The sequence below is a fragment of the Eublepharis macularius genome, chromosome 8 (assembly GCF_028583425.1).
Source record: "Eublepharis macularius isolate TG4126 chromosome 8, MPM_Emac_v1.0, whole genome shotgun sequence".
Classification (NCBI taxonomy): Eukaryota; Metazoa; Chordata; class Lepidosauria; order Squamata; family Eublepharidae; genus Eublepharis; species Eublepharis macularius.
The window spans coordinates 30,599,885-30,627,342 of NC_072797.1; the positions used below are offsets into that span (position 1 = coordinate 30,599,885).

A 27,458-nucleotide genomic window follows, 5' to 3' on the forward strand; every position below is an offset into this window, starting at 1 on the left:
ATGATGTCAAAGAAGGAATGGCAGTTGGCGCTGGAGAGTCTTGACAAGAAAGTGGTGAACGGAAACAAAGAGATCAAAGATATGATAAAGGATATGGTGAAGGATTTTAAAGAGACACTTAAATCAGAGGTGGCAGAGCTAACTAAGAGTATTGATGAGGTCAAGAAAGAATGACAAACAACACAGCAGAAAGTTAAAGTAATGGAAGATGAAGTTGATAAACTGTCTTCTTCTCTTAAGGCAGAAACCGAAGGTTTGAAAGGAGGAATGGCCGTGATGGAATGTAAACATATGGAAAAACAACTTAGATTTCGTGGAGTCCCAGAAGTAGAGGGGAAATCAGCCCAAGAGCAGATATCAGAAATACTTGCAGAATTTTTGAAGAAGGAAGAGGAAGAAGTTGAGGCTTTTCTGGATGTGGCATACAGAATCAATTCAAGATATGCAGCTCAAAAAAATTTACCAAGAGATATGATTTACAACAAAAAGAACAAGAGAAGATATTGTGAGTAAGCAATTTCAAAACCCTCTGGAAATTGATGGGAAAAGGGTGCGAATAATGAAAGAGCTACCTAGAGGAGTCCTGTTGGAGAGGAAGAAGTATAGAGAATTGGTGCAAGTGTTGAAGGAGTTGAAAATCAGATAAAGATGGGAATTACCAGAGGGTTTGAGCTTTGAATTTCAAGCAGTTAAGAAAACTATTAGATCTAGGCATGAGATGGAAATGTTCTTTTCAAACAATGAAAAAGACTTACCTAAAAGACCTAGAATTTGATCATGGAATGCAAAATTATATCTTGGAATGTAAATGGACTTAATTCACCTTCAAAACGTAAACCTATTTTCCATTGGCTATCTAAACAGCACTGCAATACAATTTGTTTACAGGAGACCCATATTAAGAAACAGGATGTGAAATATCTAAAAAATGCTAAACTGGGAAAGGAATTTGCAGCAACAGCGAGGCAAAAGAAAAGAGGAGTTGTTTTGTATATTAAAGAGGAGCTGCAACCTAAAATGATATTTAATGATGTGGAAGCTAGATATATAGCCATGGAAATTACTTGGAATGCAAAAAAGATTTTGCTGATTGGGATTTACGCACCTAATGGTGCTAAGGACAATTTTTTTAAGGACTTACAGAATCAATTGGATGGATTAACTTACTCACAAATAATATTGGCAGGTGACTTCAACGGAGTTACGGCTTTGGATGTTGATAAAAAAACAAAAGGTGCACATAAAAAAGAGGACTTTTGCCAAAATCCTTTTTTGAAATCAAAGATCAGGAGAATTTGGAAGATGTTTGGAGGAGAAGCAATTCTAAAGTAAAGCAATATACGTACTACTCGCCAAGACATTTGACTTTATCAAGAATTGATATGATCTGGGCCTCTAAGGACTTGGTTGTGTGGACAAAAGATGTGGAGATAATGCCTAAAGTAGGCTCAGATCATAATCCAATTATGTGGAAGTTTGGAAAATGCACCAAAAGACGAGGATGGAGAATAAATGAAGATTTGCTGCAGCAAAAAGGAAATTTAGAAATGCTACAAAGGGAGACCAAATTCTTTATTCAGTATAATTTGAACAATACCGTTCCAACCTATAAAGTTTGGGATACGTATAAAGCGGTTATTAGAGGAGTTTTAATGGATTTAAATGCAAGAGATAAAAGGGGAAAAGAAGAAAGAAATTGTGGAGAATATAAAAATTAAGGAGGCACAATTGAAGAAAAGACCAGGCAAAAAGAAATTGTATCAAGAAATTAAAATTCTTCAAGAACAATTGAAAGCAATGGAGAATAAAGAGTTGGAATGGGAGTTGAAAAAACTAAATCAAAAGTCATTTGAAGGGGCAAATAAACCTGGGAAGTATCTAGCGTGGCAATTGAAGAAGATAAAAGAAAAAAAGGTGATAACTAAGATTCAAGAAAATGGAACGACACTGATGGATCAATCTGCAATTAGTAGAGCTTTCTTTAAATTTTATGCAAAATTGTATCAAAGGAAAGAAGTAAATTTGGACACTATCGATCAATATTTGGACAAAATTAAATTACCATTGATATCAGAGAACTGGAAGGAAAAGCTGAATGCAGAAATTACAGAGACAGAGATAAAAGAAGCTATTCAGTCAACTAAATTAGGGAAGGCACCAGGTCCAGATGGAATTACGGCTAAATTTTATAAATCATTGGCAGGAGAATTAGTACCTTTTTTGAAGGTGCTAATGAACGAAATTTTAAAAGGACAAAAGGCTCCGGAATCTTGGAATGAAGCCATTATATCATTGATACCAAAGGAAGATCAGGACTTGTGTAATGTTAAGAATTATCGACCTATATCGTTGCTGAATAATGATTATAAAATATTTGCAAAAATTTTGGCGGAGAGGCTAAAGGAGGGGTTTGTGGAATTTATTGCGGAAGAACAAGCAGGTTTCCTTCCAAATAGACAAATTAAGGACAATTTGAGAACTGTCTTAAATGCGATAGAATATTATGACAAACAGTGTGAGAAAGAAGTTGGTTTCTTCTTTGTGGATGCAGAGAAAGCCTTTGATAATCTAAATTGGAGTTTTATGTTCACCACAATGGAAAAACTGCAAATGGGAAAAGATTTTATTCAAGCGGTAAGAGCGATCTATAAAGACCAATGTGCAGCAATTGTAGTCAATGAAGATTTAACTAAAAAACTGGAAATAAGAAAGGGTACAAGGCAAGGCTGCCTATTATCTCCATTGTTGTTTACCTTGATTTTGGAAATGCTACTGATTCAGATTCAAGATGATGATGCTATAAGAGGCATAAAGATTAAGGACTTTACCTACAAAGTTAGATCTTTTGCGGATGATGTGATGGTTATTGTTGAGGATCCAATATAAAATATGCCAAAGCTGCTAGACAAAATAAAGGAATTCGGAGATCTGGCTGGATTTTATGTCAATAAAGAGAAAATCAAAGATATTATGTAAGAATATGACTAAACAAAAGCAACAAGAACTGATGGAAACCACAAACTGTGAAGTAACACATAAAGTAAAATATTTAGGAATTGAGCTTACGGCGAAGAATATTGATTTATTCAAGAATAATTATGAAAAGCTATGGCAACAGATTGATAGAGACTTGATTAAATGGAATAAATTAAATCTGTCATGGCTGGGAAGAATAGCGGCAGTTAAGATGAATGTGTTACCACGGATTATTTTTTTATTACAAACAATTCCAATCATTAGAGACAGTAAGCAGTTTGAAAAGTGGCAGAGGAAGATTTCCGATTTTGTATGGGCAGGCAAGAAACCTCAGGTAAAGATGAAAGTTTTATGTGATGTCAAAGAAAGAGGTGGACTGCAACTGCCGAATATCAAATTATACTACGAAGCAGTTTGTTTGGTTTGGCTAAAAGACTGGATGTCATTGGAGAATCGTAAGCTTCTAACTTTGGAAGGATATAAGAAATTGTTTGGATGGCATGCCTACTTGTGGCATGACAAAGTAAAAGCTGACTCTATGTTTCTGCATCATTATATTAGAAGAAGTCTCTACACAATCTGGAAAAAATACAAAAGTTACTTTGGTGAGGGTATCCCCTCATGGGTGGTACCATTTGAAGTTATTGATCCGAGAGCTATTGATAACAGAGACCAATGTCTGTCCTATAAAAAGATTCTCATCCAGGAACAGAATATGACAAGAATGAAAACAGAAGAAGAATTAGCTTTTTGTTATGGATGGTTTCAATATGGGCAGATAAAGGACTTACTCAACTCGGATCGTTCAAAAGATGGAATCAGATGGAAAAAGTCAGAATTGGAAGAAACTATACTACAAGAAAACAAGAAGAAAATTTCAAAGATTTATAAAATACTTTTGAAGTGGTATACTGAGGATAAAGTTGTTAAAGTCCAGATGGTGAAGTCGGCTATAAATTGTCAAAGAGACATAACAATGGAGGCATGGGAGTATTTGTGGAAAAATACATTGAAGATTTCAACTTGTACCTATATTAAGGAAAATGTTTTTAAGATGATATATAGGTGGTATTTGATGCCAAAAAAAATAGCTTATGGTAATGTTAAGATGTCAGATAAGTGTTGGAAATGTAAAAGTCATGAAGGATCATTTTTTCATATGTGGTGGACGTGAGGTTGCGAGGCAGTACTGGGGAGATATTTTAGTAGTGATAAATGAGATTTTGCAGATTTCAATAATAAAGAACCCAGAACTCCTGCTACTGAACTTAAATATGGAAGATGTTCCTGTGCAACACAGAGCACTGTTATTTTATATGGCAAGAATACTATACGCAGAAATGGAAGGTGCAAGAAATACCATCTATTGGAGATTGGATACAAAAGTTGCTGTACATGGCGGAAATGGATAAATTGACAAGAAGGCTGAGAGATCAGAATCCTGAAGAATTTTTTAATGACTGGGGGAAATTGAAGGAGTATTTGGAGAAAAAGTGGGATGTGAAGGGGAAATTATGGCAATTTGAAAGTTATTAATTGGGGCGATTAGTAGAGATAGGGATCTTTACCATTTAAAGTGAAGTTTTAATTATTGTTAAGTTTATGCTTAGAATAGATTTGATATTAATGGATATTATTTAGTATATTAATGGAATATGAGATAATAACATATAGATAGAATGGATAAGTAAGTTATAGAATAAGATATGGGTTGGAAAGCTGTTGGAAGTCTCTTGAAAGAGGGGGGAGGGAAAGGGTGGGGGAAAATTGACATTTAGGTTTTTAATTGAAGATTTTGTTTATATGTATACTCACCTAATAAAAATTTCTTTCAAAAAAAAAGAAAAAGAAAAAAAAGAAACACTCTGGTGGCATGGTAGGGAAAACAGCAGCCACAGCAGCATGAAAAGGTTATTGCTTAGCTCAGCCTCTATAGCAAAAAGAGATGATGGCTAATGTTATTCTGTTCTCATGGACTTCAATGTCTTCCATATAGCAGCATTTTCCAGCATTTAGCTCATTGCCAAGGCAGCTCCTGATCATGCACTTCAGATACAGACATTCCATATGTTGGGTAGTACTATAAACCTTCTCTGTATGTGTGGGCTGATGTTTACATTACAAACATCCCAGACTGGATGCTTTTTCCTCCTATTCCCCCCTCCTTTTTTATGCACATAGGTAAGGTAAAGGTAGTCCCCTGTGCAAGCACCAAGTCATTACTGACCCATGGGAGGACTTCGCATCACAACATTTTCTTGGCAGGCTTCTGTTACGGGGTGGTTTGCAATTGCCTTCCCCAGTCATCTACACTTTACCTCTAGGAAACTGGGTACTCATTTTACCAACCTTGGAAGGATGGAAGGCTGAGTCAACCTTGAGCTGGCTACCTGAAGCCGGCTTCTGCCAGGATCGAACTCAGGTAGTGAACAGAGCTTGGGCTGCAGTACTGTAGCTTACCATTCTGCGCCACAGGGCTCTTCCCCACCACGGGGCTCTTCCCTTTACCTATGCACATACACTATAGCAATATACTGGGAATAGTGTGCCTCCTTTCATCTTTTCCTACACGGTATAATTTTTTATGATTTGTGCCTACAGAGAAAAGACTTTCTAATACAGGACTTTTTTCAGGGGTTATGCACTGGTACAGAGTACCAGTACCTCTTGGGCATTCAAGATTGAGTTGAGGAGGTAGAATATCATGGGTATCGGCACCTCTTTTTTAAGAACAAAAAAACCCCACTGCTCTAATTTATGTTATATCACTGTAGTAATATATTGCTGTTATGCTGATTTAAAAGGGAAAAAATGACAGCACCATTTTTGGGCACCAAGTGGTTTTTTTTTTGGTCTGAAAATTAAAGACAGCACCATTTTGGCCCCAACTACCCACCCTATGCCCCAACCCTGACCATGTGACTGGTATAGCAACACGAAATAGATTTCAATATTCTCTTAAAAGATGTTTTGAGTGATATTTCATTGCAGTGATATAGAACTGTCATGCTATTTTTTAATGAAGAAAGAAATTGCTCAGTGCCACTTTGCACTGCCAAGTGATTTGTGGGAGGGGGATTGAAATGGCAGAGTGGGTACAACAGCGGACAATGAAGCAGACCTTCCATAAGAGAAAATGATTACAGAAATGGTTTTGCAGTAGAACAGGCTTCCTTAGGAGATGGTGGATTCTCCTTTGGAGGAATTTAAGAAGAGCTAAAACCCTTGGATTTTTAGTAACTGGATTAAATATGGATCTAGGTCTTAGGTTAAATTCATTAGGATCCACATCACTATGTTCTAAAGCGTCCTTAAAGTATTAAAGTGTATTTAAGAAGAGGCTAAATGGTCATCTGACAGCTGTGATGATTCTCTGGCTTAATATGAATATACACAGATCAGGAGATGGAATGTATGAAGGGATGAGTCAGTGCTAGGCTCTCATGGCCCTTTGTTAGATGCCCAGACTAATGCCAATCATCACTTTGGGGTCAGGAAGGAATTTTCCTCCAGGCCAGATTGACCAGGGATCCTGGAGTTTTTTGTCTTCCTCTGGACATAGAGCAGGGGTGACTGAGGAAGGTGAGCAGGGGAGATAGCTATGAATTTCCTGTATTGTGCAGGGGGCTGGACTAGATAACCTTTGGGATCCCTTCCAGCTCTATGTTTCTATGAAAACATCAGATCAAAAGAGGCTTGCCAAACTTCAGAAGAAACACAGGGGTTGGGGAGCAGAACAGGTATGTAAATGAAATGAAGTGATGTGGAAGCTCTCAAAATATTGAGTTGGAGACTGTGGCAATAAGACCCTGTGGAAGAAGCCTTAAACTCTAAAGAATCATCTTACAATGTTTAGTGGCAATCAGACTTGTCACAGGATATTTCATAGCAAACTTGTCTTAAAATCCCTAACAATATCTTCTGTACCTCAGTACATGTTGGGATTAGGGTAAATGATTTGAAACTCATGTATAGATGATACTATACACCAGTTAGAATATTTAAGATGACAAACACTGGTTCCAATCTTTGTTTCCATTCTTTTAATTATACATATCTCTCCTTCATGTTTGGTAGAAATGTTCTGTAACTAATCAATATTAACAATAAATATTATGCAAAGTAATCAGTGAACATATGAAGTACAGAGTGCTTTGTGACCCAAAGTCAATCTAATTTTGTCTAGCACAAGAAGCAAGGGGACAAGATTCATATTTTCTTAGGAAATTTTATAGTAGCAGCAATACTTTTATTAGAAAAATGTTAGACATTTGGAAGTATTGCCCCAGTTGATGTTTTACTTAGAAAGTGGGGCATTACTGATGACAAAGACAAAAGACCATTTGATACATTGCATGAAGTGAATGTCATTGTCTTTGAGAAAATAACCAGTCCTGTTGTCATAATGAACATGGTATATGCTGGTGACAAAAAAAGAAGGAAGGATACATGTATAGCAAGAGATTTGATTTACTAATTCTTCCCTTCTGCATAACTAAAATGGAGAAATAAACTAAACTGTGAAACATGTTTTGACTGACACCTTGCTCAATGACAATGAGATGTATGAATTGAAGGCTATGAAAGAATTCAAACCATTATGCAGGTTCTTTTGTTAAGAATTGTAACTTGCTAATTTCCTAAGTGAAGTTATAATAATTAAAATGGATGTTAAAAAATTCCAATGAAGGCCAGAGGGAAGACATTTTAAGAAAGTGAAAGCTCTAATAAATTTGTTCTACCAAAAACCACATTGGGGTATCCAACTGTGTGTAGCATGAGTGCAAACTATCTCCAATTCTCCCAGCAATGCAGTTGCCATTTCAGATGAAACAGCAATTGTGCATATCAAAACCATGCAGCTGTCTGCCTGTAACAGACATAACTCATCAGAAAATAAAGCTAGGAGCCTCAAAATTGGCCACCATTTTCAGGAGGACTGTGGGAGTTACAATACCAAAGATGAAGTGAATCAGAACATCTTGGCCTATGTTATCTGCAAAAAAACCCCATTCCAGTGCTATTTGCTATATAAACTAAAATAAGGTACTCTGTTTATGGCAGAAGGCATAATGGATCAGAAAATTATGCTAGAAATCTAAAAATTGGCCAACAACCTCAAGATCATGATGGGTGGTATGGTGCTGAAAATGAAGGAAATTGGAACACACACACACACACACACACACACACACACACACACACACACAGTGCTATTGGTAATGGAAGCTAAGGCTATCCGTTTATGGCAGACATAATTCAGCAGAAAATAAAGCTAAGAGTCTCAAAATTGGCCACCACCTTCAGATTGATTGTGGGATGCAGGTTTGAATCCTCGCTATGCCATGGAATCTTGCCAGGTGACCTTAGGCCAGTCAATCTTGCCAGGTGACCTTAGGCCAGTCACATCCCCACTGGGATGTTCTAAAGATAAAATAGAGAAGGGCAGAATGATGTACACCACTTGGGGTCCCCATTGGGGAGAAAACTGGAGTATTTGGAATTTGGAATTAAATCACTAATAATTGCACATAACAAAGAGCTGGAGCAGCACCAGCATCAGCAATCAGCCAAGTGGGATAGATGCTGAGGTTTACCCCTGCTATGAAATAATTGTTTCTTTTCTCATGTTGCAAACTTCACACCAGCAGTAAAGGGCAACTTTATTACTCTTTGGTGATGGATGCCAAACTCTCACCAAAGTGCCAAGGGACAATTTGCCACTCTGTTCGTACCCACTCCCCCTTCCTTTGTTAATAGCAAATCAATGAACACTGTAGTGTCTAATATTTGTAGCCAATGCTATGATGATAGAGCCAAAGGAGTGCAAATCATTGTTCTGTGGGTGGGTGGGGGGAGTCCTCAGCACCACAACTGAAATCTTATGTTGGTGCATGTTGCAGACAGTTCTGTCCTGGCAAAGGATTTTTGGAATATTATACCATTTTATTATAAGATCATTTTTTTCTGGAATAACAATACACTGGGAAATGGCCTTATAGCAGGGCTTATACTTATAGCAGGGCCAGCATCAGCATATCTAAGGTGGGGCAGCTGCTTGGGCCCAGAGCTCTTGGTGGGGGGTCATTGATTCCCAATGTGTGCATCTCCCTGCCCTCTGTCCATGTTCCCTTCCCTGCTGATTCGTTTGTAAGCCTGTCCATGTTCCCACTTCCTAGCATTGATGTGCATGCAGGAGGTGCAGATTGGTGGTATTTCTGGTAGCTACAGCAGCAGCACCATAAGCTGCGTGCACTAGCCACTGCTGTGAGGGAAAGGGCATGAATGTGATGCAGCCAACTCTAAGAGCATAGAAGGTAGGAGGGTTGGTGAGCAGGGAAAGGAAGCACAATCAGGTGGGGAGACATGCAGGTAGGTGGGTGGAAAGGAAGGCATGAGGGGAGCTTGGTGGAGAGCATAAGCAACCCCCCCCCCCCGAACCTGGAACCAGCACTGCTGACAAGGCAAGGGCATTTGAGGCACTAGGAGGAAAATCCTCTGAGAAATTTGGTAGCATGTGGAAGGAAAGGCTTCCTAGTGAGCCCATGGCTGCCACACACACACACCCCGCCAAGCTGGACTGGGCCAGCCCTGTGACAGAAAGGATGAATCCAGCCTACCTGAGCCCTGTGCAAGATGGGGAAACCTGGCCCATGTGAGCTCTGCATGAGGTGAGGCAAGGAGCCAGCACTCAGCCCACCTGAGTGCACGCAAGGTGATGTGGAGGAGGCAGTGCACAGCCTCCCTGTGCCCTGCAAGAGGCAGGTTGGGGGAGAAAGTGCCTGGACCACCTGAGGCAAGGCAGGGGAGACAACACTTGTCTCATGCAAGGCAAGGGAAGAGGTACCTGGCTTAGCCTGTGCAAAACAAGTGAGGTAAGGGTGCCCAGCTCAAGCTGCACAAGGTGAGAGAGGCAGCAGTGCCTGGCTCAGCCCAAGCAAGGTAAGGTGAGGGAGGCAACAGCAGCACTCAGCTGTTGCAAGACAATGGAGACACAAAGCCCATGATGGTGTCTGACTCACCCAAACCCTGTGCAAGGTAAGGCTAGGGAGGTAACTTATGGTTCATCCCACCCAAGGTGAGAGAGATGGCTATTTGCCCACCTGAGACATGTGAACCCAGGAAAGCAGTACCCAGCCCACCCAAGCCCCATGAGAGCTGAGGCAAGCAGCACCAGGCCAATTTGTTGGGCAGACTACAACTAGAGAGAGGCTGCCACAGGTAGTAACCTGCCAACAAGTAGGGTGTGGCCCTCCTGTGGCATTCAGTCACAGGTATAATCAACACTATAAGTTATATATTCCAATAAGTGCATAAAGAAGGTGCAACAGTGCTAATATATAATGATCACAATAAATAACCTACCTAAAAATACAGTCTGAATGTATCAATCATTCAGTACAAGAACCAAGACATCCAAGATACAGTACATAAACTGAATTCAGAGTCCGACCAGTATTGTAAACAGCTGATTATAAAGTGCTGCACTAAATGTTTCTGATTCTCTTTTCCTTCTGCAGGTCGAGAAAATTAAGCAAGCTACAGTGTCTTCCCAGTCATCAGGTAAGCAAATAATCTCTTACTTTCCAGGAATAAGAGCATCCTTTGTATTTTCAAGGATCTAGAAACCAGGAGATGCTGCAGTTCTTTGCCTTGCCCAACAGGCTGCTAGCCACAGGCCCATTTCACTGAGCTTCCTCAAGGGCGTCTCAAACTGCAAGGAAATAGACTGATCACAAACATCCTCTAGGTAATAAACAATTGGATAATAAAAAGTATGAAATGTCTCTATTCACATATGTATACAAGTCTTCAAACAAGGATGCCATGCTCCAAAGTGTCAGGATGGGCAGCTTCCGTGAATTCCCAGTCTAAACCCCACCCTTACACAGAGCTACAACTAAGGCATTTAAAGGGACCATCCTCCTACATCAACCCTTAAAAGGAAAGCACCTGGTAGTGAGAAAGGATGCTCAAAGATAACAAGTTAAATCCCAATCCTGGTTGAAACCTCTTGGTGCCCTGGAATCAAGTTCAAAAGTCCAGAAGGCCTCCAGTTATAATAACAACCTTTGGAAAATCCATTGAGCCCGTGTTTTGGTTGCCTCTAAAACAGAAAAGCGCAACTCCCTCTCATTCCTATGCCATTGCTGAAAATGGGTCGCTAATGGTGCTTCCGCATTCTGGTTCCTAATCTTCAACAAGTGTTCTTGGATCCTAACTCTTACTGGGTGGGTAGTGCTCCCTACATACACCACTGGGCATGAGCACTCTGTGATGTAAACAACACCTGAGGTGTTACAGGTGGGAAAGTGTTTTAGAATGATAACACGGCCAGTACTTGTCAATCTGAAATATTTTCCTACATCCACAAGTGGGCATACATTGCAATTGCCACATCACTAATGGCCACTAGGGCAACCTTGGCTGCTATCACTGCTTTTAAAGACAGAGTGTACCAGCACATCTCTAAGATTACTGTTCTGTCTGAGGCCAATGAAAGGTGCTGCTGCACCAACCAGGTATTTGAGCAGGGCCCAGGTAAACTGGATGAAGGGCCCTTTTCCAGGGTTTTTCACACTCAAGCCACCCATCTTACAGGGTTGTTCTGAGGATAAAATGGAGAAGAGGAGAATATAGTAATCTACTTTTTGCCCCCATTTTGGAGAAACATGTGGTATAAATGAAGTAAATAAATAATAAATACAGCTGAAGATGGGGGGCATATAAATGTTCAGGTGGTTTGTAGGTGGGAAGGAGAGAAGCAAGCAGGGAAAGGTAAGGACATGGGGGCTGTCAGGAGGAGGGAAAGACAAAATAGTGAGAGGAAAGTGATACAAGGGAAACTGAGGTATGCTCACAGGTCCTTGTGGGTTTCCCATCATGCAGCTGGGCCTGGACCACTTCTCAGCTAGCACTGGCCTGCTGGCTAGCTCCATGCAATTGAGCCAGTGGTCAGCAATAGGCAGCACCTGAAAATGGAAGCTGAGCAAAACAAAGGCACCCCTGGTTAAAGTCTGTATAAGCAATGAGGGAAAAACCCCACCAGGAGTAAAAAATAAGATGCAAGAACAATCTGTATTCCAATAACAAAGTTTTAAAGTACAAAATCTTCAATTACTGATAGTGGCCGTTTCCACACGGCTTACCTCAACCCGGAACGCTGAGCAAAATGCCGAAAAACCCGTGGAAGATCACGTTTTCTCACACGAGTTTTGCACAAAGTTGCGCAACATCGCACAAGACTCGCACAAGAAAACGTGATCTTCTGCGTTTTTTCCGGCATGTTGCACAGTGTTCTGGGTTGAGGTAAGCCGTGCGGAAACGGCCAGTGACTTACTAAATGTGCAAATTCCACCTATATACAATGTAGTGGACAATAAGAATTCATACAACAAATCCTATACAGCACTCAACCCCTCAAGCATGTCCAAATATCATTACAATGGATCCAGGAAAAAGTAATCTAACATGTAAGTCTATGTCTATAACATTATTTCAAAATGTCTCATTTAAAACGTAGTCTTCTGCAGATATACAAATAACAGCAGTTGATATTCTGGGCTTGGACTTACCTGTTCGATTACTTTTTCCTGGATCCACTGTAATGATATTTGGACATGCTTGAGGGGTTGAATGCTGTATAGGAGTTGTTGTATGAATTCTTATTGTCCACTACATTGTATATAGGTGGAATTTGCACATTTAGTGAGTCACTATCAGTAATTGAAGATTTTGTACTTTAAAACTTTATTACTGGAATACAGATTGTTCTTGCATCTTATTTTTTACTCCTGGTGGGGTTTTTCCCTCATTGCTTATACAGCACCTGAAAATGAACCGAGTCCTCTCAAAGACTCCCCTCCCCTAAGAGTTGTTCATGTGTTTCTGTTGGTGGAATGCTGGGGGGTGGAGTGGATACCTGAGTAATGCTGCAAGAGTCAGGCTTGTGGAGGCATCACAGTTAGAGGGTAGGGCAGCCACTGCCCCCCCCCGCCCCCCACAGTCATATGACAGGCATTATGTAATCAGAAATGGCACATCTTCCTAGGAAGACCAGAGGGTGTTTCATGTGAAAAAATAACAACAAAAAAGACCACTTCCTTCATAATCCCTCTATATATTAGATATTTCACTGTGGTGGGAACACAAAGCAGCAACAATGGGCCTTCTCTTTGTCTTCTCCTTCTCCACTACCATTCTTTTCCTTGGAATGCACAGTGGTAAGTGTTGCACTAGATTATTTTCTTTTTCTCACTGTTTGCCCCTATAGATTAGTGAGCAGAGTACAAGACCCAATGAAATGACTGGTCAGGCCAAGCTGTGTTGTGTTTTTCTATTAGTCTTTTATCCAGCACATGTATACCTTGTCCTTTTTCCAAGGAGCTCAGGGAAGCAAACATGGAGTTATCTCATTCTAGCTTCACAAAAATGTTGAACAGAATGGGTCCCAGGACTGATCCCTGAGGAACTCCACTTGTCACTCTTCTCCAAGAGGATAAGGAATCATTAACAAGCACACTTTGGGTGTGCTCTGTCAAACAGTCACAGATCCACCTAACAGTAATAGGATCCAAGCCACATTTTACCAACTTGTCAACAAGGATATTATGTGGAACCTATGAGGAAAGATTGAAGGAGCTCGGAATGTTTAGCCTGGAGAGGAGACGACTGAGAGGTGATATGATAACCATCTTCAAGTACTTGAAGGGCTGGCATATAGAGGATGGTGCGGAATTGTTTTCTGTTGCCCCAGAAGGTCGGACCAGAACAAATGGGCTCAAATTAAATCAAAAGAGTTTTTGGCTAAACATTAGGAAGAACTTCTTGTTAGAGCAGTCCCTCAGTGGAACAGACTTCCGGGGTGGTGGGGGAGGCTCTCATTTTTTGGAGGTTTTTAAACAGATGGCCATCTGATAGCAATGCTGATTCATGAGAGGGAGGGCAGGAAGGATTACAACAGTGCTTAGTTCTCGTGGCCGTTTCTTACAGGACCAGTGCAATGCAAATCTTCACTTTGGAGTCAGGAAGCAATTTTCCCCAGGCCAGTTTGGCTAGGGATCCTGGAAGTGTTTTGCCATCTTCTGGGCATGGAGAAGGGGTCACTTGGGGTGGGTTGTTGTGAATTTCCTGCATTGTGCAGGAGGTTGGACTGGATGACCGTGGAGATTCCTTCCAATTCTATGATTCTATGAGTCCTGGCCTTCAGCCTTGTGCCTATTTTTTTCCCTTCAGTATCACAGGACTACATTTCTTTGTGTCATTGGTGCCAACATGCCCCATAACTGTTAACTCCTCTCCCATAGTAGCTCTTAGTCTTTCTAGACAGCAAGTGATTTCCACAACCTTGGCATCAAGCAGGTAAGTCACCAGGAACTCAAAATGCCCATCACAAATTCTATTGTCTATATTCCTAATGATCCAATCTCTCACTATTAAAAGTCCACCTACCCCCTACCCCAGAAAGGTATCCTCCTTACAAGATGGTATTGGTTCATTGTGCAAGGAAAGGGTGCCTTCCAAAGGATTATTTCTATCCTCCTCAGCCTTCTATCCTCAAGACCGTCACTTTTCATGACAGCAGAGGAGCTATCAGAACAGGACTGGGGCAGTTCTACCAAGCCCCAAAGGGTCTCATCCACATGGCTCTCTAACTCTCTCTGTTTCTCAGGTCAGTAACCCTAGTCTCAAGGGAACTGAGACCCAAGAACTGCATGCATCAAGCATGAACCCACAACTTCTTTCCTATGGGCACTTTTTGTAAAACACTGGATAGCCCCCACTCTCCTGCAGGCATTCTAACTTCGTAGTTGGTTTAGCTGTTTAAAGGTGTTTAGAGTGAGAAAGCGACCTTACCTGAAACTATGCAGAACCATGGGGATGTTATTTCACCTCGGATGATATTCCACCTTTCAGCAATATCCAGTAACTTCTTAATATACTTCTCTATGTCCATATATGCACGTGTTTATCTCTTTCCCAATTATATATCCTGTACTACTAATGACTGATTAACCTGCAACACATCATAAACGAAGCAGCTTCATTAGGTTGACTTCTTTCTACTTAGGTGACTGTGCTGATATCATTGGAGGGAAAGAATCAAATGCAAATTCAAGACCTTATATGGCCTTTATCAAGGGACCAAAATCCTGTGGAGGAACTTTGATCCATGAAAACTGGGTGCTAACAGCAGCTCATTGTCTTATGTAAGTTGGGAGAAATATTTCTTCTTTATAACTTCCTTTCCCAGACATTTTCCCTCTCTCCTTTTCTATTTTATGCTCTATTGTTTTTACGCATTCCTTTGAAATGCGTCAGTTAGGCAAAGTTCTGGTGTGTGCATTTGCTGGACTGGCTGCTTGTGCAATGGTAAAAAGTGATCTTGCTGGAGAGCAGAGTTTGGGGTTTTCTGCATGTCTTACAAATGCAATGGAATAAAGATCACATTTTCTGAATGATGGTGCTGTCATCATTAGAAGTGTGCACTGAAAAAATGTCCCTTTCAGTTTTAGATCCAGGGGTTCTGAACCAACTATGAATCATTTCTGGTTTTTTTCTGACAATGGCTTTGCTAGTTCAGATCTAATCCATTTGAGTTTTTTGTTGTTATGAGTTTTCAGACCTGTTTTTTGCAGTGAGGGCTTCCAGGCTCTTTGGGTCAGCTGTTTTGGAGTTAACAGCACCTTAATCACACAAAACATAGTCCTCCCTCTAAACCATTGACCCACTGAGTTTCAGCACACACAGCTTGGGGAAGGCAACTACTCATACACACTATTCTTTTCAAGGAGGTGGGTAGGGAAATGAGGCTTAACCAAATCTGCATCAACCATTAGTACCCCTCCTAGTCTAAACCATTGATCCACTGAGTCAAGCACAATAACACACCCAGCAACGGACCCCGCAAAAGGTGAGTACTGGCGGGAGCACACTATGGCAGGAAACTGACTAGCAAAGAGGCAGTGGTTGCAAGGCAGCTCCCAAGCAGGAGAACACTCCAACCAGTGCAGTGCAGTGACATTAAAAACAATCCTGCTTCTTGTTCACTTTTTTCTTTTTCTATGGTGCCAATAAATTATTACCTTTGCATTCTGCTGCTGCTTGTGGCTGCTATGTTTCCTTGAGCTTTGTAGTTTTGTTTCCATGATGAGGAGTGAATCCAAATCCTTCCTTTTGACACTCAGCATTCCATTGCAAAATAGAGTGTTCTCACCACCAATCTTGTCCCTCACCCAAGTGCAGGCAGGCAGAGAGGCAGGCAGAATGATTGGCTGAATCCACTCCCCCCCTCCCCCTGCACCTGCCCAAATAGAGCTATATTTTTCCCATAAGTTTTGGTCTTGAATTCACTGGCCTTCCTCTCTTAGTCCTTTCTTCTCCATCAAGCATCTCTCAGCATCCAAGACTAGATCAATAGAACATAATGCTTTCTTTACCCTTTCCTATCTGCAATGGAGTTCCTGAAATAAAAAGACTTATATTTCTTTCTAAAGCTTAAACCAGGGCCCATGTGTGAGTTGGTTCTTTTCCACACACATGCTCTGCAACTCAGACACACATGCATGCTTTTGCTGCACATACTATACTACTCTGCTAACATTTTGCAGCACATGGGCCTACTTTTCTCCAGAACCTCAATCTTCATGGTTATTGGGAGTGCATATCCATGGGACTTAAATATTATATTCTGGTTATCCCTAGTCTTGATAGTCACTGGGGAAGTGGGAGTAGTATTCTCTCTTTAATCCTTGAGGTTCTGCTTCTCAAATTTTGATAACATTCGACAAAAGAGTCAGCACAAAACCCCTGGACTGAAGGAGGAACCCTTCAAAATTAGCAAGGAATTGATAATCTTGGTGGCCTTTTCTATACTTTTTGCCATTCTATAAAATCTTTTTTGATACTCAGTGTGCAGATGTGCAAAACTTAACTACACAAAAACATAAGGATTTCCTTATTTTAGGGGTACGTAGGACAGGTTGAGAGAACAGAGGGCAGGGAGTGTAATGGTTGCTTCTGTGCTTTCTTATAGCAATATATCACTATGATAGGAGTGATTAAAATATAAATGTTAAAAACTTGCCTATGCAAGGCAAAAAATCCTTATTTCCAGGGCAAGGGGAAGAGAGTACAAGGTAGGGCAGGGAGAGGGCACAAAGCAGGGATGTCCCCCAGTCCCAGCCCAGTCTACTGAAAGTGAATGGGAAATGGGAGGAACCTACAAAAGCACAAGAAACATTATGCACAAACTTGATTCAGAACTGATTCTTAGGAAAACATTGGAGTAAAAGTTGCCCCCCAAAACTCAGAGAAAATACAGGAGAAATGGCAGAAAAGAATGGCAGGCACTTGGAGAGAAACCAAATCACTTTGGGGGCAGAATTGGACCAATAAGACTGTCTCCTAATGTCAGCTGCTATAGGGTCCAAGAAGGTTAGCATGGCAAGGAAACCCACAACAATTTGGGCTGTCAACCAAGTGAGATGGCAAATCTCCCTGTGATGAGGATTCTGGATAACTATCACCTTAACATGGTCCTTTTCAGGGATTAAAGTACTGTGCGGCTCATCAACTTAGAATGAGAGTCTTAACCAATTTTCCCAGAGTATCTTGGTCAATGCACCTATGATCCTATCTTGCATCATGTGCCATTTGTGCATGTAGCTGGCACCACTTGAGACCACAAAACAAAACAAAACATTTTTACCTTCCAGCAGCATAGGCTTTCAAGAAACTGTACCTATCTAATAACCATGTGAAGACTGAAGAATGCATACAATAGGGCCAACAGGTTCTATTTCTTCAAAGTAAGAAATAGGGATGGATGATCTGCAGATGCAAGATATGTGGATCTTTCTTGCATTCTCCTCTAGGTGTGAGCAATCCCAAAAGATTTGGCTTTCCTGCTTCTAGTTAACCCAGAGCAGGAAAAAAATTGGGGTAAACTCAAACCCCAAAGTGGCAGGTATTTTAGCCAGTTTGGGATTATTAGGGAAGATTCGGACATTGTTTCAAATGGGAAATGCTGCTCCCAGCTATCCGGGGGGCCTGGGGGGGGGTCATTTTCTTTCCTAATAACACCATACTTGCAGGAGACCCTCTTCCAACCCTGCTCTCACAGTCACCCAAGTTTCAGGGAGATTGGACCATGTTATGGTCCCCCCAGCCGCCGCCTACCTCCATTGTTTCCTAGGGGGGAAAGCGGGGGGAAGGTTCCCAGGAGGCTAGGGGTGGCATTTTGCAAGCAAAATGCACCAAACTTGCAGTGGACCCTCTCCCAACTCTCTTCCCATGGCCACCCAAGTTTCAGGGAGATTGGACTTCGGGGAGCCATGTTATGGCCCCCCAAAGAAGGTCCCCCAGCCGAGTAATTCTCAATGAGGACTAACTTCACACCAGAGAATCACAATAAGAAAAATTTGATTAAAAATACACAACACAACCATGTGAAGCAAGTGAGTGAACAACTAGAAGTGAACTAATAAACGACCTCCCTCAGTGCAGCCAAACTGATGAAAGGGGATCAACTTCACTCCAGAGAATCATCCATTGAATTCAACCCAAACCCAACTGAACCATGTGTTGAAAACTAGTGGGCAGTTCTAGGAGGCTGGGGGTGGCATTTTGCAAGCAAAATGCACCAGACTTGCAGGGGACCTACTCCTACCTGCCCTCTGGAGATCACCCAAACATCAGGGAGATTGGACTTCAAGGGGCCAGGTAATGGTTTCCCAAAGAAGGTTGACCATCACCCCAGCCACCCCACTTTCTATTGTGGGAAAATCCAGACTCCCTCAATAGAAACACATAGAATGTGGCATCCATGGCCACAGGCAGAAACCCCTCAATAAACCCCCCAACAGCCCAACAAAGACAAAGACAAACTCCTCAAAATTCCCCAGCACCCCCAGAGCTGGCTGGCCAGCCATCGCAACAGAGATTCTCACACACACACACACACACACACACACACACACACACACACACACACACACACACAAATCAATTTTTTAAAAAAATATTTCTTTGTAGCAGCAATAAATTAAAAACATCACATCACTGTTAAATCACAATGTACAGGCCTAGATTAAATCAGCCCCCACAATCACACCAGAGAATGAAAAACACTCCAAAAACAGAACCAAAAACACACCAAAAATATTTTTTTAAAATTTCATTTCTTGGATTTCTGGGAACAGCATTAATAGCACATTCAAATCACAACATACAGTCCCCCACCTTGAAACAAATTCTAACATCACTCCAGAGAATCACAAACCATTTTTTAAAAAAATCTTGGATTTCTGGGAACAGCATTAACAGCACAGCACATTCAAATCACAGTCCCACCTTGAAACAATTTTTTTTAAAAAAAATACTGTCCTCCCAGGGACTCCCCCAATCAGGAAGGGAAGAGCTACTTGCTGCTGCAGCAACTGGCTCTTTCTCTCAGCCAATCTCCCTTCCCTGATCGCCCCCCTCTCCCCCTCCCATCAATTGAAAGCCATGGGAAGAGAGCTCTTTGAAGGTTTTTTCCGTTTGCCGCAGCAAGGGGAAAAGGCTTCACAGAGCAACTCGAATCAACCTGAATCACTTCGGGTTGCTCTGCTTCAGGTTTCCCAAATTAGGCCAGCTCTGCTGGGGCCGATTCAGGAATCACAGATCAACCCGAATCGGGGTTGATTCAGGTTTGCTTCGGGTTTCTGAAACCCGAAGTACACATCCCTATTCTCCTCCCAGCAATCCTTTCTGGCTCCAGTAAAGTCTATTACTGGTGTTGAAGGACCCACATGGAGTAATAGCCATGTGGGGCAGGAGGCTGCAATGGAGAAAGGGAAGGGGGGCAAAATGGCTGTCTTCATATTTCCTTAGTGGAGTTCTGCTGAAGGATGTGGAATACAGAAAAAAATTGTCCTTTCCCGTCCTCCATGTGGTTATTATTCTGGTTGGAAGACAGCTAAGGGAGGGGAATGCAGTAATCTTCCACTGATGCATCACCTCAGGTTTATATAAAAATAGAAAAAGTAAAAAGCAGAGGTTAACCTCCTCTCAAAAATAGCAACATCTGAGCCTGCTCAGTTGCAGGGAAAATGTCCTGTTGCTGAGGTAAGATTTTGGGTTGGAGTAACAAGAGTCAGGCAGTAGAAGAAGAGACTGAGATTTCCCTTCCCTATGGTGTTTTGCCATCTTTTGGGCATGGAGTAAGGTCACTGGGTGTGTGTGTGGGGGGGGGGGGGAGGTATTTGTGAATTTCCTGCATTGTCCAGGGAGTTGGACTAGATGACCCCAGAGATCCCTTCCAACCTTATGATTCTATGATTCCTCAGGGTTCTCCTCATAGACTACTTTATACAAAAAGAGAAGGATTTATTACCTTTAAGGGATTGCTTTCTTATACTATATCCTTCTTTCTCTCCCCTTGGCAATTCCCCGTATCACCTTTCCAAACTTCCTTCTTTCTTTCCCACCCACCAATCAAACTACTGTTTGGCTTACATCATTCTCCTTGTCTCCGTTTTATCCTCACAGCGACCATGTGAGGTTGGTTAGGCTGGGATTGTGTGACTGGCCCAAGGACACCCAGCAAGCTTCTATGGTAGAGAGGGGATTTGAACCTGTGCCTCCTAGACAGACACTCTAACCACTATACCACACGGTCTGTGATAGTTCAGGGAGGTTCTTAAATCCCCTTTGCTTTGTAAAAGAGGAGATATATTCCATTCTCCCTTTCTGTGCTGTCTTTCTCCACAATGGAGACCCAAAGTAGCTTACATCATTCTCCTCCACTTTATCCTCACACCAACCCACAGCTGAGGGTGGTTCTAACCTGTTACTCCCAGATCCTAGTCTAAGGTTGCTGTTCCTCCGGTTGGGGTGGGGGATCTTCTGCTCCCCCGCTCCACTCCCCCCCCCACTCACCTGGCTGGTGGGGGTGAAAGGCAGGGGGAACAGGCTTTCAGGGTGTGCTCCTGGGGTAGCGCAATGACGTCACTCCTGGGAATGACATTATTGCACAGGCCTGGAAGTATATGCGCACTTTGCGCATGCAAAGAGGAAAAAAAGGTGAGTGCAGGGTCCTCCCCTCCCTCCACGAGGGTAAGGGGACCTGGCAACCCTATCCTAGTCTGAAACTCTAACCACACAAAAGTGGGGGAGGGGCTGTTGTTGAATAGTAATAAGCAGCCAAGCCTGGTTGCTGAGGGGCCTGGCCCCCAGTGAGTTTTCCCTCAAAGGCAAAACAAGCATGGAAAGGGCCATGCCTCATCTTTCTCCCATTTACTGACAGAAATCAAGTTTTGAAGGCTAGCAATATTGCTGTTGTTGCCTAGCAACCCCCCCCCCCATGGCAGCTATAGCGGGCATTGGTTTTTTTACAAAGTTATAGGTGCTGCTCTATTAGTTGGGGGTGGGGGTTAACCAAAGAACATGGAAAGGTAAAAAATCAAAATATTGCGAAGTAAAATATTCATCCATTTTTTTATCTTTTCAGAACACCGCAAACAACTGTTATTCTTGGTGCTCATTCGCTATCTAACCATGAGAATGGAAAGCAAACCTTTCGAATTATTAGGTTTTTTCGTCACCCATCTTATAGCTCCCTCCCACTGCAAAACGACATTATGCTTTTGCAGGTACATTTTAACACTGAACATTGGTGGAAATGAAAGGCTGTATTTATCTTTATGGGTATTTTTCTTTTTAGGTGGGTAGGATGCTTTTCCACTATAATGATTATGAAAGTGAACGTTATTTAAATGTTACAGAATACAAATGCAAGAAGCTTGCAGAGGCAGATCATACCCACCTTCCCTGTTTCCCTAGCAGGAAGGACTGTAAGGCTGTCCCTCATCTCAAGTTTCAGAGAGGGACTATGAGAGAGTCAGAGAGATACATGGGGTCCTCTCTACTGTCCTGGAGGTATCCCTTTCAAGTGTAGATTTTTTCTTGCACTACAACTTCCTCACTTTGTCTTTTCTTCTCCACCTTGCCACTATCAGTGTAGGACATGCCATCTTGCATCGCTCAGCATCCTCGACTAGATAGATAGAACAGAATGCTTTCTCTTATCTGTAATGGAGTTCCTGAAATAAAAAAAACTTATATTTCTTTCTAAAGCTTAAGCAAACCCCCATGTATGAGTTGGTTCTTCTCTGTGCACATGCTCTGCAACTCAGGCACGCACACATGCTTTTGCTGCACTCACTATGCTACTCTGCTAATTTTTTGCAACTCAAGGGTGTACTTTTCTCCAGATCCTCAATCTTCATGGTTGTTCAGAGTTAGGGTTACCAAGTCCTCTTACCTTCCCGGTGGAAGGGGGAGACCTAGTACTCACCTTATTCTTTGTCTTCACGTATGCTCAAAGTGCAGGAGCACTCCCGGGGTGGCACAATGATATCACTTCTGGGAAGTAATGTCATCGCACAGGTCCCAGGATTACCCCCGTGCTTCACAGTGGGCTGATTTTGGAGGACACCTAGGAGGCATGTTCCCCCACCTTTCTCCTCTGCCAGCCAAGTGAGTGGTGGTAGGAAATGGAAGGTGGGAAAGGGGGTTGCTGGTTATTCCCAGTCTTGATAGTCACTGGGGAAGTGGGAGTAATATTCTCTCTTTAATCCTTGGGGTTCTGTTCCTCAAATTTTGATGACATTGGACAAAAGAGTTGGAACAAAACCCCTGAAGGAGGAATCTTTCAAAATCAGCACAAAATCAAAGGAATCAACTTATTTGTAATTACTTCTCATTCCCAATCATTTGTGGTAGTAGCAGCATTCCTTAGCTGATTCTTAATCAGTTCACAGTGTTAAATGAGTTGATCCTTAATCAGCTCTGATTCCCAGAGGAGGAATGAGCTTAATTATTCTTTTTCTCTTTCATGTGACAGCAATTATAATTGTTTCTTATTTTCATGATCATAATTCTTATAACATACAACTATATTAATTTTTAAAAATGAGCAATTGCTTTGGCTACAAAAATAAAAAGAGTAAGCAACTGAAAAACGGTAATTCCAGCTCTCATTCTCTGCAACCCACTCCACCCAGGAACAGGACAGATAATTTATTCAGAGGTGCCATGCTCACTGTAAGTGAGTGGAACATAACTAATTAAGCTGAAAACCAGATGTAACTAGACACTGGGAGACCCAGGTTCGAATCCCCATTCCGCTATGGAAGCTTGTTACTGACATCAGGCCAGTCATTCTCTCAGCATAATCTGCCTGGGTGGCTGTTGTGAGGAAAAAAGGAAGAGGAGAGAGTGATGTTGTAAACTGCTTCAGGACTCCTACTGGGGAGTCCCATTGGATAGGGTATACACACACAAATAGATAACTAAATAAACAGCAACAAAATGAAGGAAAAAATTAAAGAAGCAACAGCTCCAGGAAGTTACAAAAGCACTTTACTAGAAAAACTAAATGCATGTCTGTTTCAAACTGTGTGGAACAGCTAGTGTGGCAAGCAACAGATATCTGGGTTTTCCCTTTCTTTATCAATAACCACTGATGTTCTTTATTATATTTCTTCAGCTTAATGGAAAAGCAAGAATTAATCGATATGTGCAAACCATTCAACTTCCTAAAACTTTTGGAGATATCAGAGAAGGAACACAGTGTCTAGTCGTTGGATGGGGGAAAAATGAAAAAGAATGGATATCTGATAGGCTGCGTGAAGTTAATGTATTTGTCAAGAACAGAGGATCCTGCCAAAGGAAGTATAATAGCAATTATCCTGTGACACTCAACAACCTGTGTGCAGGTGGTTTTCAGAATAAAAGACAAGGTACTTGTAAGGTAAGAATTTTGTTTACCAATCCTGCTTTCTTGTAGATTTATAAATGGGATTAAGGTTAGCCAATTAAAGAATTTGGCACTGCTTTCAATGGGTTTGTTTGTTTGTTTGTTTAATTCAGCTTACATACCTCCTCTCCCCCATGTCTGGTGTTCAAGGTGGTTTACAACATACATATAAAACACAAACTTTAGGAATCACTGGAAACTCTATGAATTGGAAGCTCTATGAACTGGAGAGCCAGTTTGGTGTAATGGTCAAGAGCAGCCAGACTCTAATCTGGAGAACTGGATTTGATTCCCCACTTCTCCGCCTGAAGCCAGCTGGGTGACCTTGGGTCAGTCACAGCTCTTCCAGCTCTTTTGTCAATTCTGAGTTACCAGGAAATGACATAGTGGCATTACCAATGTCACATACACACCCCCTTGCCCCCATGTTCAGACCTCCTGCCAGCTGCCAAACTCAGCCTGACAAGCCTAGCACAAGAGAACAGAGTGAGTTTAACTACTTTATTAAATCTACACCATAATTTATTAAATCTGCTAACATATTTTAATGGCTGGCTATGCTAGGCAGCCTGCTGACTTTGGCCGTTTTCACACGCACCTCAGGAGATTGTGCAAACTCATGGCATGAAGTATCTTCCTAGCATGATCTCCCAGCATGATCCCCTTTAATGGCCTGATGTCAGAAAAAAGCGCCATTAAACAGAAATCATGCCATGCCGTGAGTTTCGCGTGATCTTCTGGGTGCGTGGCCATATGAAAATGGTCTTTGTTGGGCAGACCCAGCCACCCCCTCCAGCTGTAAATCATGTGATGGCCTGTTCCAGACACAACCCTCCATCATGCCCATTGCCTCAGGGTGTTTGCCAATTCTCCCTACCAATTGTGAACACTTTGCCCTATTCCTGTCAACTAGTTATGGCCAAACAGTCAAAGATCTAACAATTTTAAATCCCCCTTCTTGTGACATCATGAAGCAGGTGAAAAAATGTCCTCCCGACAGTCAATCTGGTAAACCCGCAAATTCCTGCTTGGCCCTTTAAAAGCAATCTGCTAATCCCACAACACCCCGTGGGAGGCTTGGTGGTAGGGTTACCAGCTCCTATGCTCCCAGGGATGACATAAGGCCTGCATGATGATGTCACTTCCCTGACATCACGTAGCTCAGGAGTGCACACATGAAGACAACTGAAAAGGAGAGTGCCAGGTCTCCTACTTCCCACCTGGAGGGTAAGGGGATCTGGTAACTCTATCTAGAATTGGAGGAAATTTTATGGTTAATCAACTCCCATTGCTTAATCAACTCCAACAGAGAGGTTAGATAGAGGGAGCGTTCAGCTCCTCTGTCTCAAATACATATATAAGCCGCGGCTAAGGCTGCTTGCACACAACAATAATTTTTCATGTTGCTACTGCAAAAGGCCCCATACAGGTACATCCAAAGATGTCCTCTGGGTGGCTCTTGAGAAGGGTGATAGTGCAGGGGGCAGGACCACTGGCTTTGCAGCAGGCAAATTTGGGCCCCAAGCAGGCCCAATTTGGCCCATTTGGGGCCCAAATTGGCCCACTGTGAAGTGCGGGAGCATTCCCACCCTCTGCATGATGATGTCACTTCTGGGAGTGACATATTACGCCACCTCATGAGTGCACCCAGGAGGCCTATTCCCCCGCTTCCCCCCTCCTGCCAGCCAGGTGAATGGTGGCAGGAGGTGGAGGGTGGGAGTGGGGCATCCCCCACTCCCACCAGGGGACCTGGGATCCCTAATGATATCCCCCAGGAGGCTTGATGGGAGGGTTGCTGGCCTCCCCAGTAATCGGGGGATTACGTCACCAGCAGTGCACTGACATCACTCTCTAGTTCACTATCCAAGCAACTCAAGCAATCATATGTGGTACCAAATTGGTTGAGGTGGCAATGCAGGAGAAGGTAGCAGATGTTGCTTACCCCCATTGTTGCCTCCCATATTCATAATTCTGTACCTGTATGGGGCCTAACAAGGATGGCACAAGAGAAGTGTCCTTGGTCCAACAAAATATATTCAACTGACTCAGGGCTGGATGTTTTGGTTGATTGTACATCAAAGTCAGCAACCTCAGACAATGTCTCTTGCACCATGGTTAGCAGTAATTGACTGAATGCACACCCATTTCCCAAATTTCCCTACACATACAAAACTAGCCAGATTGGTAGAATGCTTTAAATGAGCCTTATCTCTGATATCCTACTTTTAAGTGGGCTGGGAAGTGGATTTTTGCAATATGAATGTATGTGTTTATAAAGTATGTTAATTGATTTTCAACCCACAGTGAAACGATGTTTTATTTGTTCTCTGAATTACATTTTGACTTAAGAATTTTGTAAAAATCTTTTCAACTACCCAAAATGTAAGTATTCAGTGCATTGCTACAGCACTTAGAACATAATGATTTTTTTTGCATCTCATGCAGTTAAAACATTTCAGTAAATCATTAAATGCAAGAGCTTTATTTTCCCTAGCTTTCCTTATTCTTGTAACACTATAACCAAAGAAGGACACATTTCTTCTTTGGTAGATAACAAATGGTGTCTCTTTTTCATTTCCCCAGGGTGACTCTGGTGGGCCTTTGATATGCGGAGGAATACAAACAGGCATCACTTCTTTTGGCCATAAATACTTTTGTGCTCATCCCGATTCCCCAGATGTCTTTACTCGTCTCACAAAGGGCTATCTCCAATGGATACATAAAGTCATACGGGGGTGAACTTGGTTGATGACTGGATTTTATTTTTTTAGTCTCTTGATGCCTTCTGATATAGTGCCTTAGTTTAGATTGCTTATTGATTCATGCGCATCTCATTTATTTCTCTGCTAGTTGTTGACATTGTATTCTATTTGCATAGATGTACAAGAGGTGAATGAGTGAGAGAGAGCCTTCCTAAGATCTAGCAAATTCCAATATTCAAGCAATTGGCTCTGAAATTCACTCCGACCCCTTTGCAAGAAGGATTTCCTTATCACCCATGAAAATTTTGTGTTCTCAGGCCTAGACTGAAAATTTCAGCCTGAAGAGTTGATTACTTTCTGTCTCTTCTTGTGACCAGATTGCAAGGCCATTCCATTCAATGAAAGATAAATTTATTTCAACCAGTTTCACTGTACTTCTAAATTGTACACAATAAAGCCAGTAGCCTCATGCAAATTGCCTATTAGATGTCAATCAGTATCACATATTGGGGTTCATCATTTACAGAGAGACAAAAGAAGAGTATGATTTTCCTCCATAGCCTACTGTGATACTAGGGGATCCCTGAGGCTCAGTACAAAAATATATAAGCCACTTTGGTGCAGTCCAAAGAAATATGTAGGCAACTAACTTCCATTGAGTTCAGTGGGATCTATTTCCATTTGAGAGTCCTTCCAACAGTATCCTGACAACATTTTTTCTCATTCAGATAAAAAATAGATATATACATATGATATTTTCAAAAATATTGACAATGGACAGCAGTAACATTAAAATATTTTTCTTGACAATTGAATGATGCACCAAAAATGCTGCTTGATTCCCCAGCAAAGTTCATCTCTTCTGCAAATAGCACTCCCCCCCCACCGCCCCCAGCCTTGAAATTTATTATGGGGGGAAAGCTCTTCTAACCAAAGTCTAAATCATTACAATTTAATCTTTACTATATAATTTTAAA

At 41.8% G+C, this 27,458-nt stretch overlaps 1 protein-coding gene across 1 annotated transcript; it reads left to right on the forward strand.

Moving 5' to 3' along the window:
- LOC129334523 (granzyme A-like) lies at nucleotides 1-27,458 on the forward strand. The gene is made up of 6 exons (XM_054986680.1): nucleotides 1-159; nucleotides 10,497-10,539; nucleotides 15,047-15,185; nucleotides 21,470-21,611; nucleotides 23,510-23,773; nucleotides 26,363-27,458. Exons 1-6 carry the CDS (start codon nucleotides 1-3, stop codon nucleotides 26,516-26,518), a joined length of 903 nt encoding a protein of 300 aa, XP_054842655.1. The 3' UTR covers nucleotides 26,519-27,458.

Excerpts from the sequence above, each read along its gene's own strand:
- LOC129334523 (XM_054986680.1), top strand. The coding sequence starts at position 1 with ATGATGTCAAAGAAGGAATGGCAGTTGGCGCTGGAGAGTCTTGACAAG. Across the intron at positions 160-10,496 it reads TAACTAAGAGTATTGATGAG|GTCGAGAAAATTAAGCAAGC; the intron begins GTCAAGAAAGAA and ends TTCCTTCTGCAG. Across the intron at positions 15,186-21,469 it reads ACAGCAGCTCATTGTCTTAT|AACACCGCAAACAACTGTTA; the intron begins GTAAGTTGGGAG and ends TTATCTTTTCAG.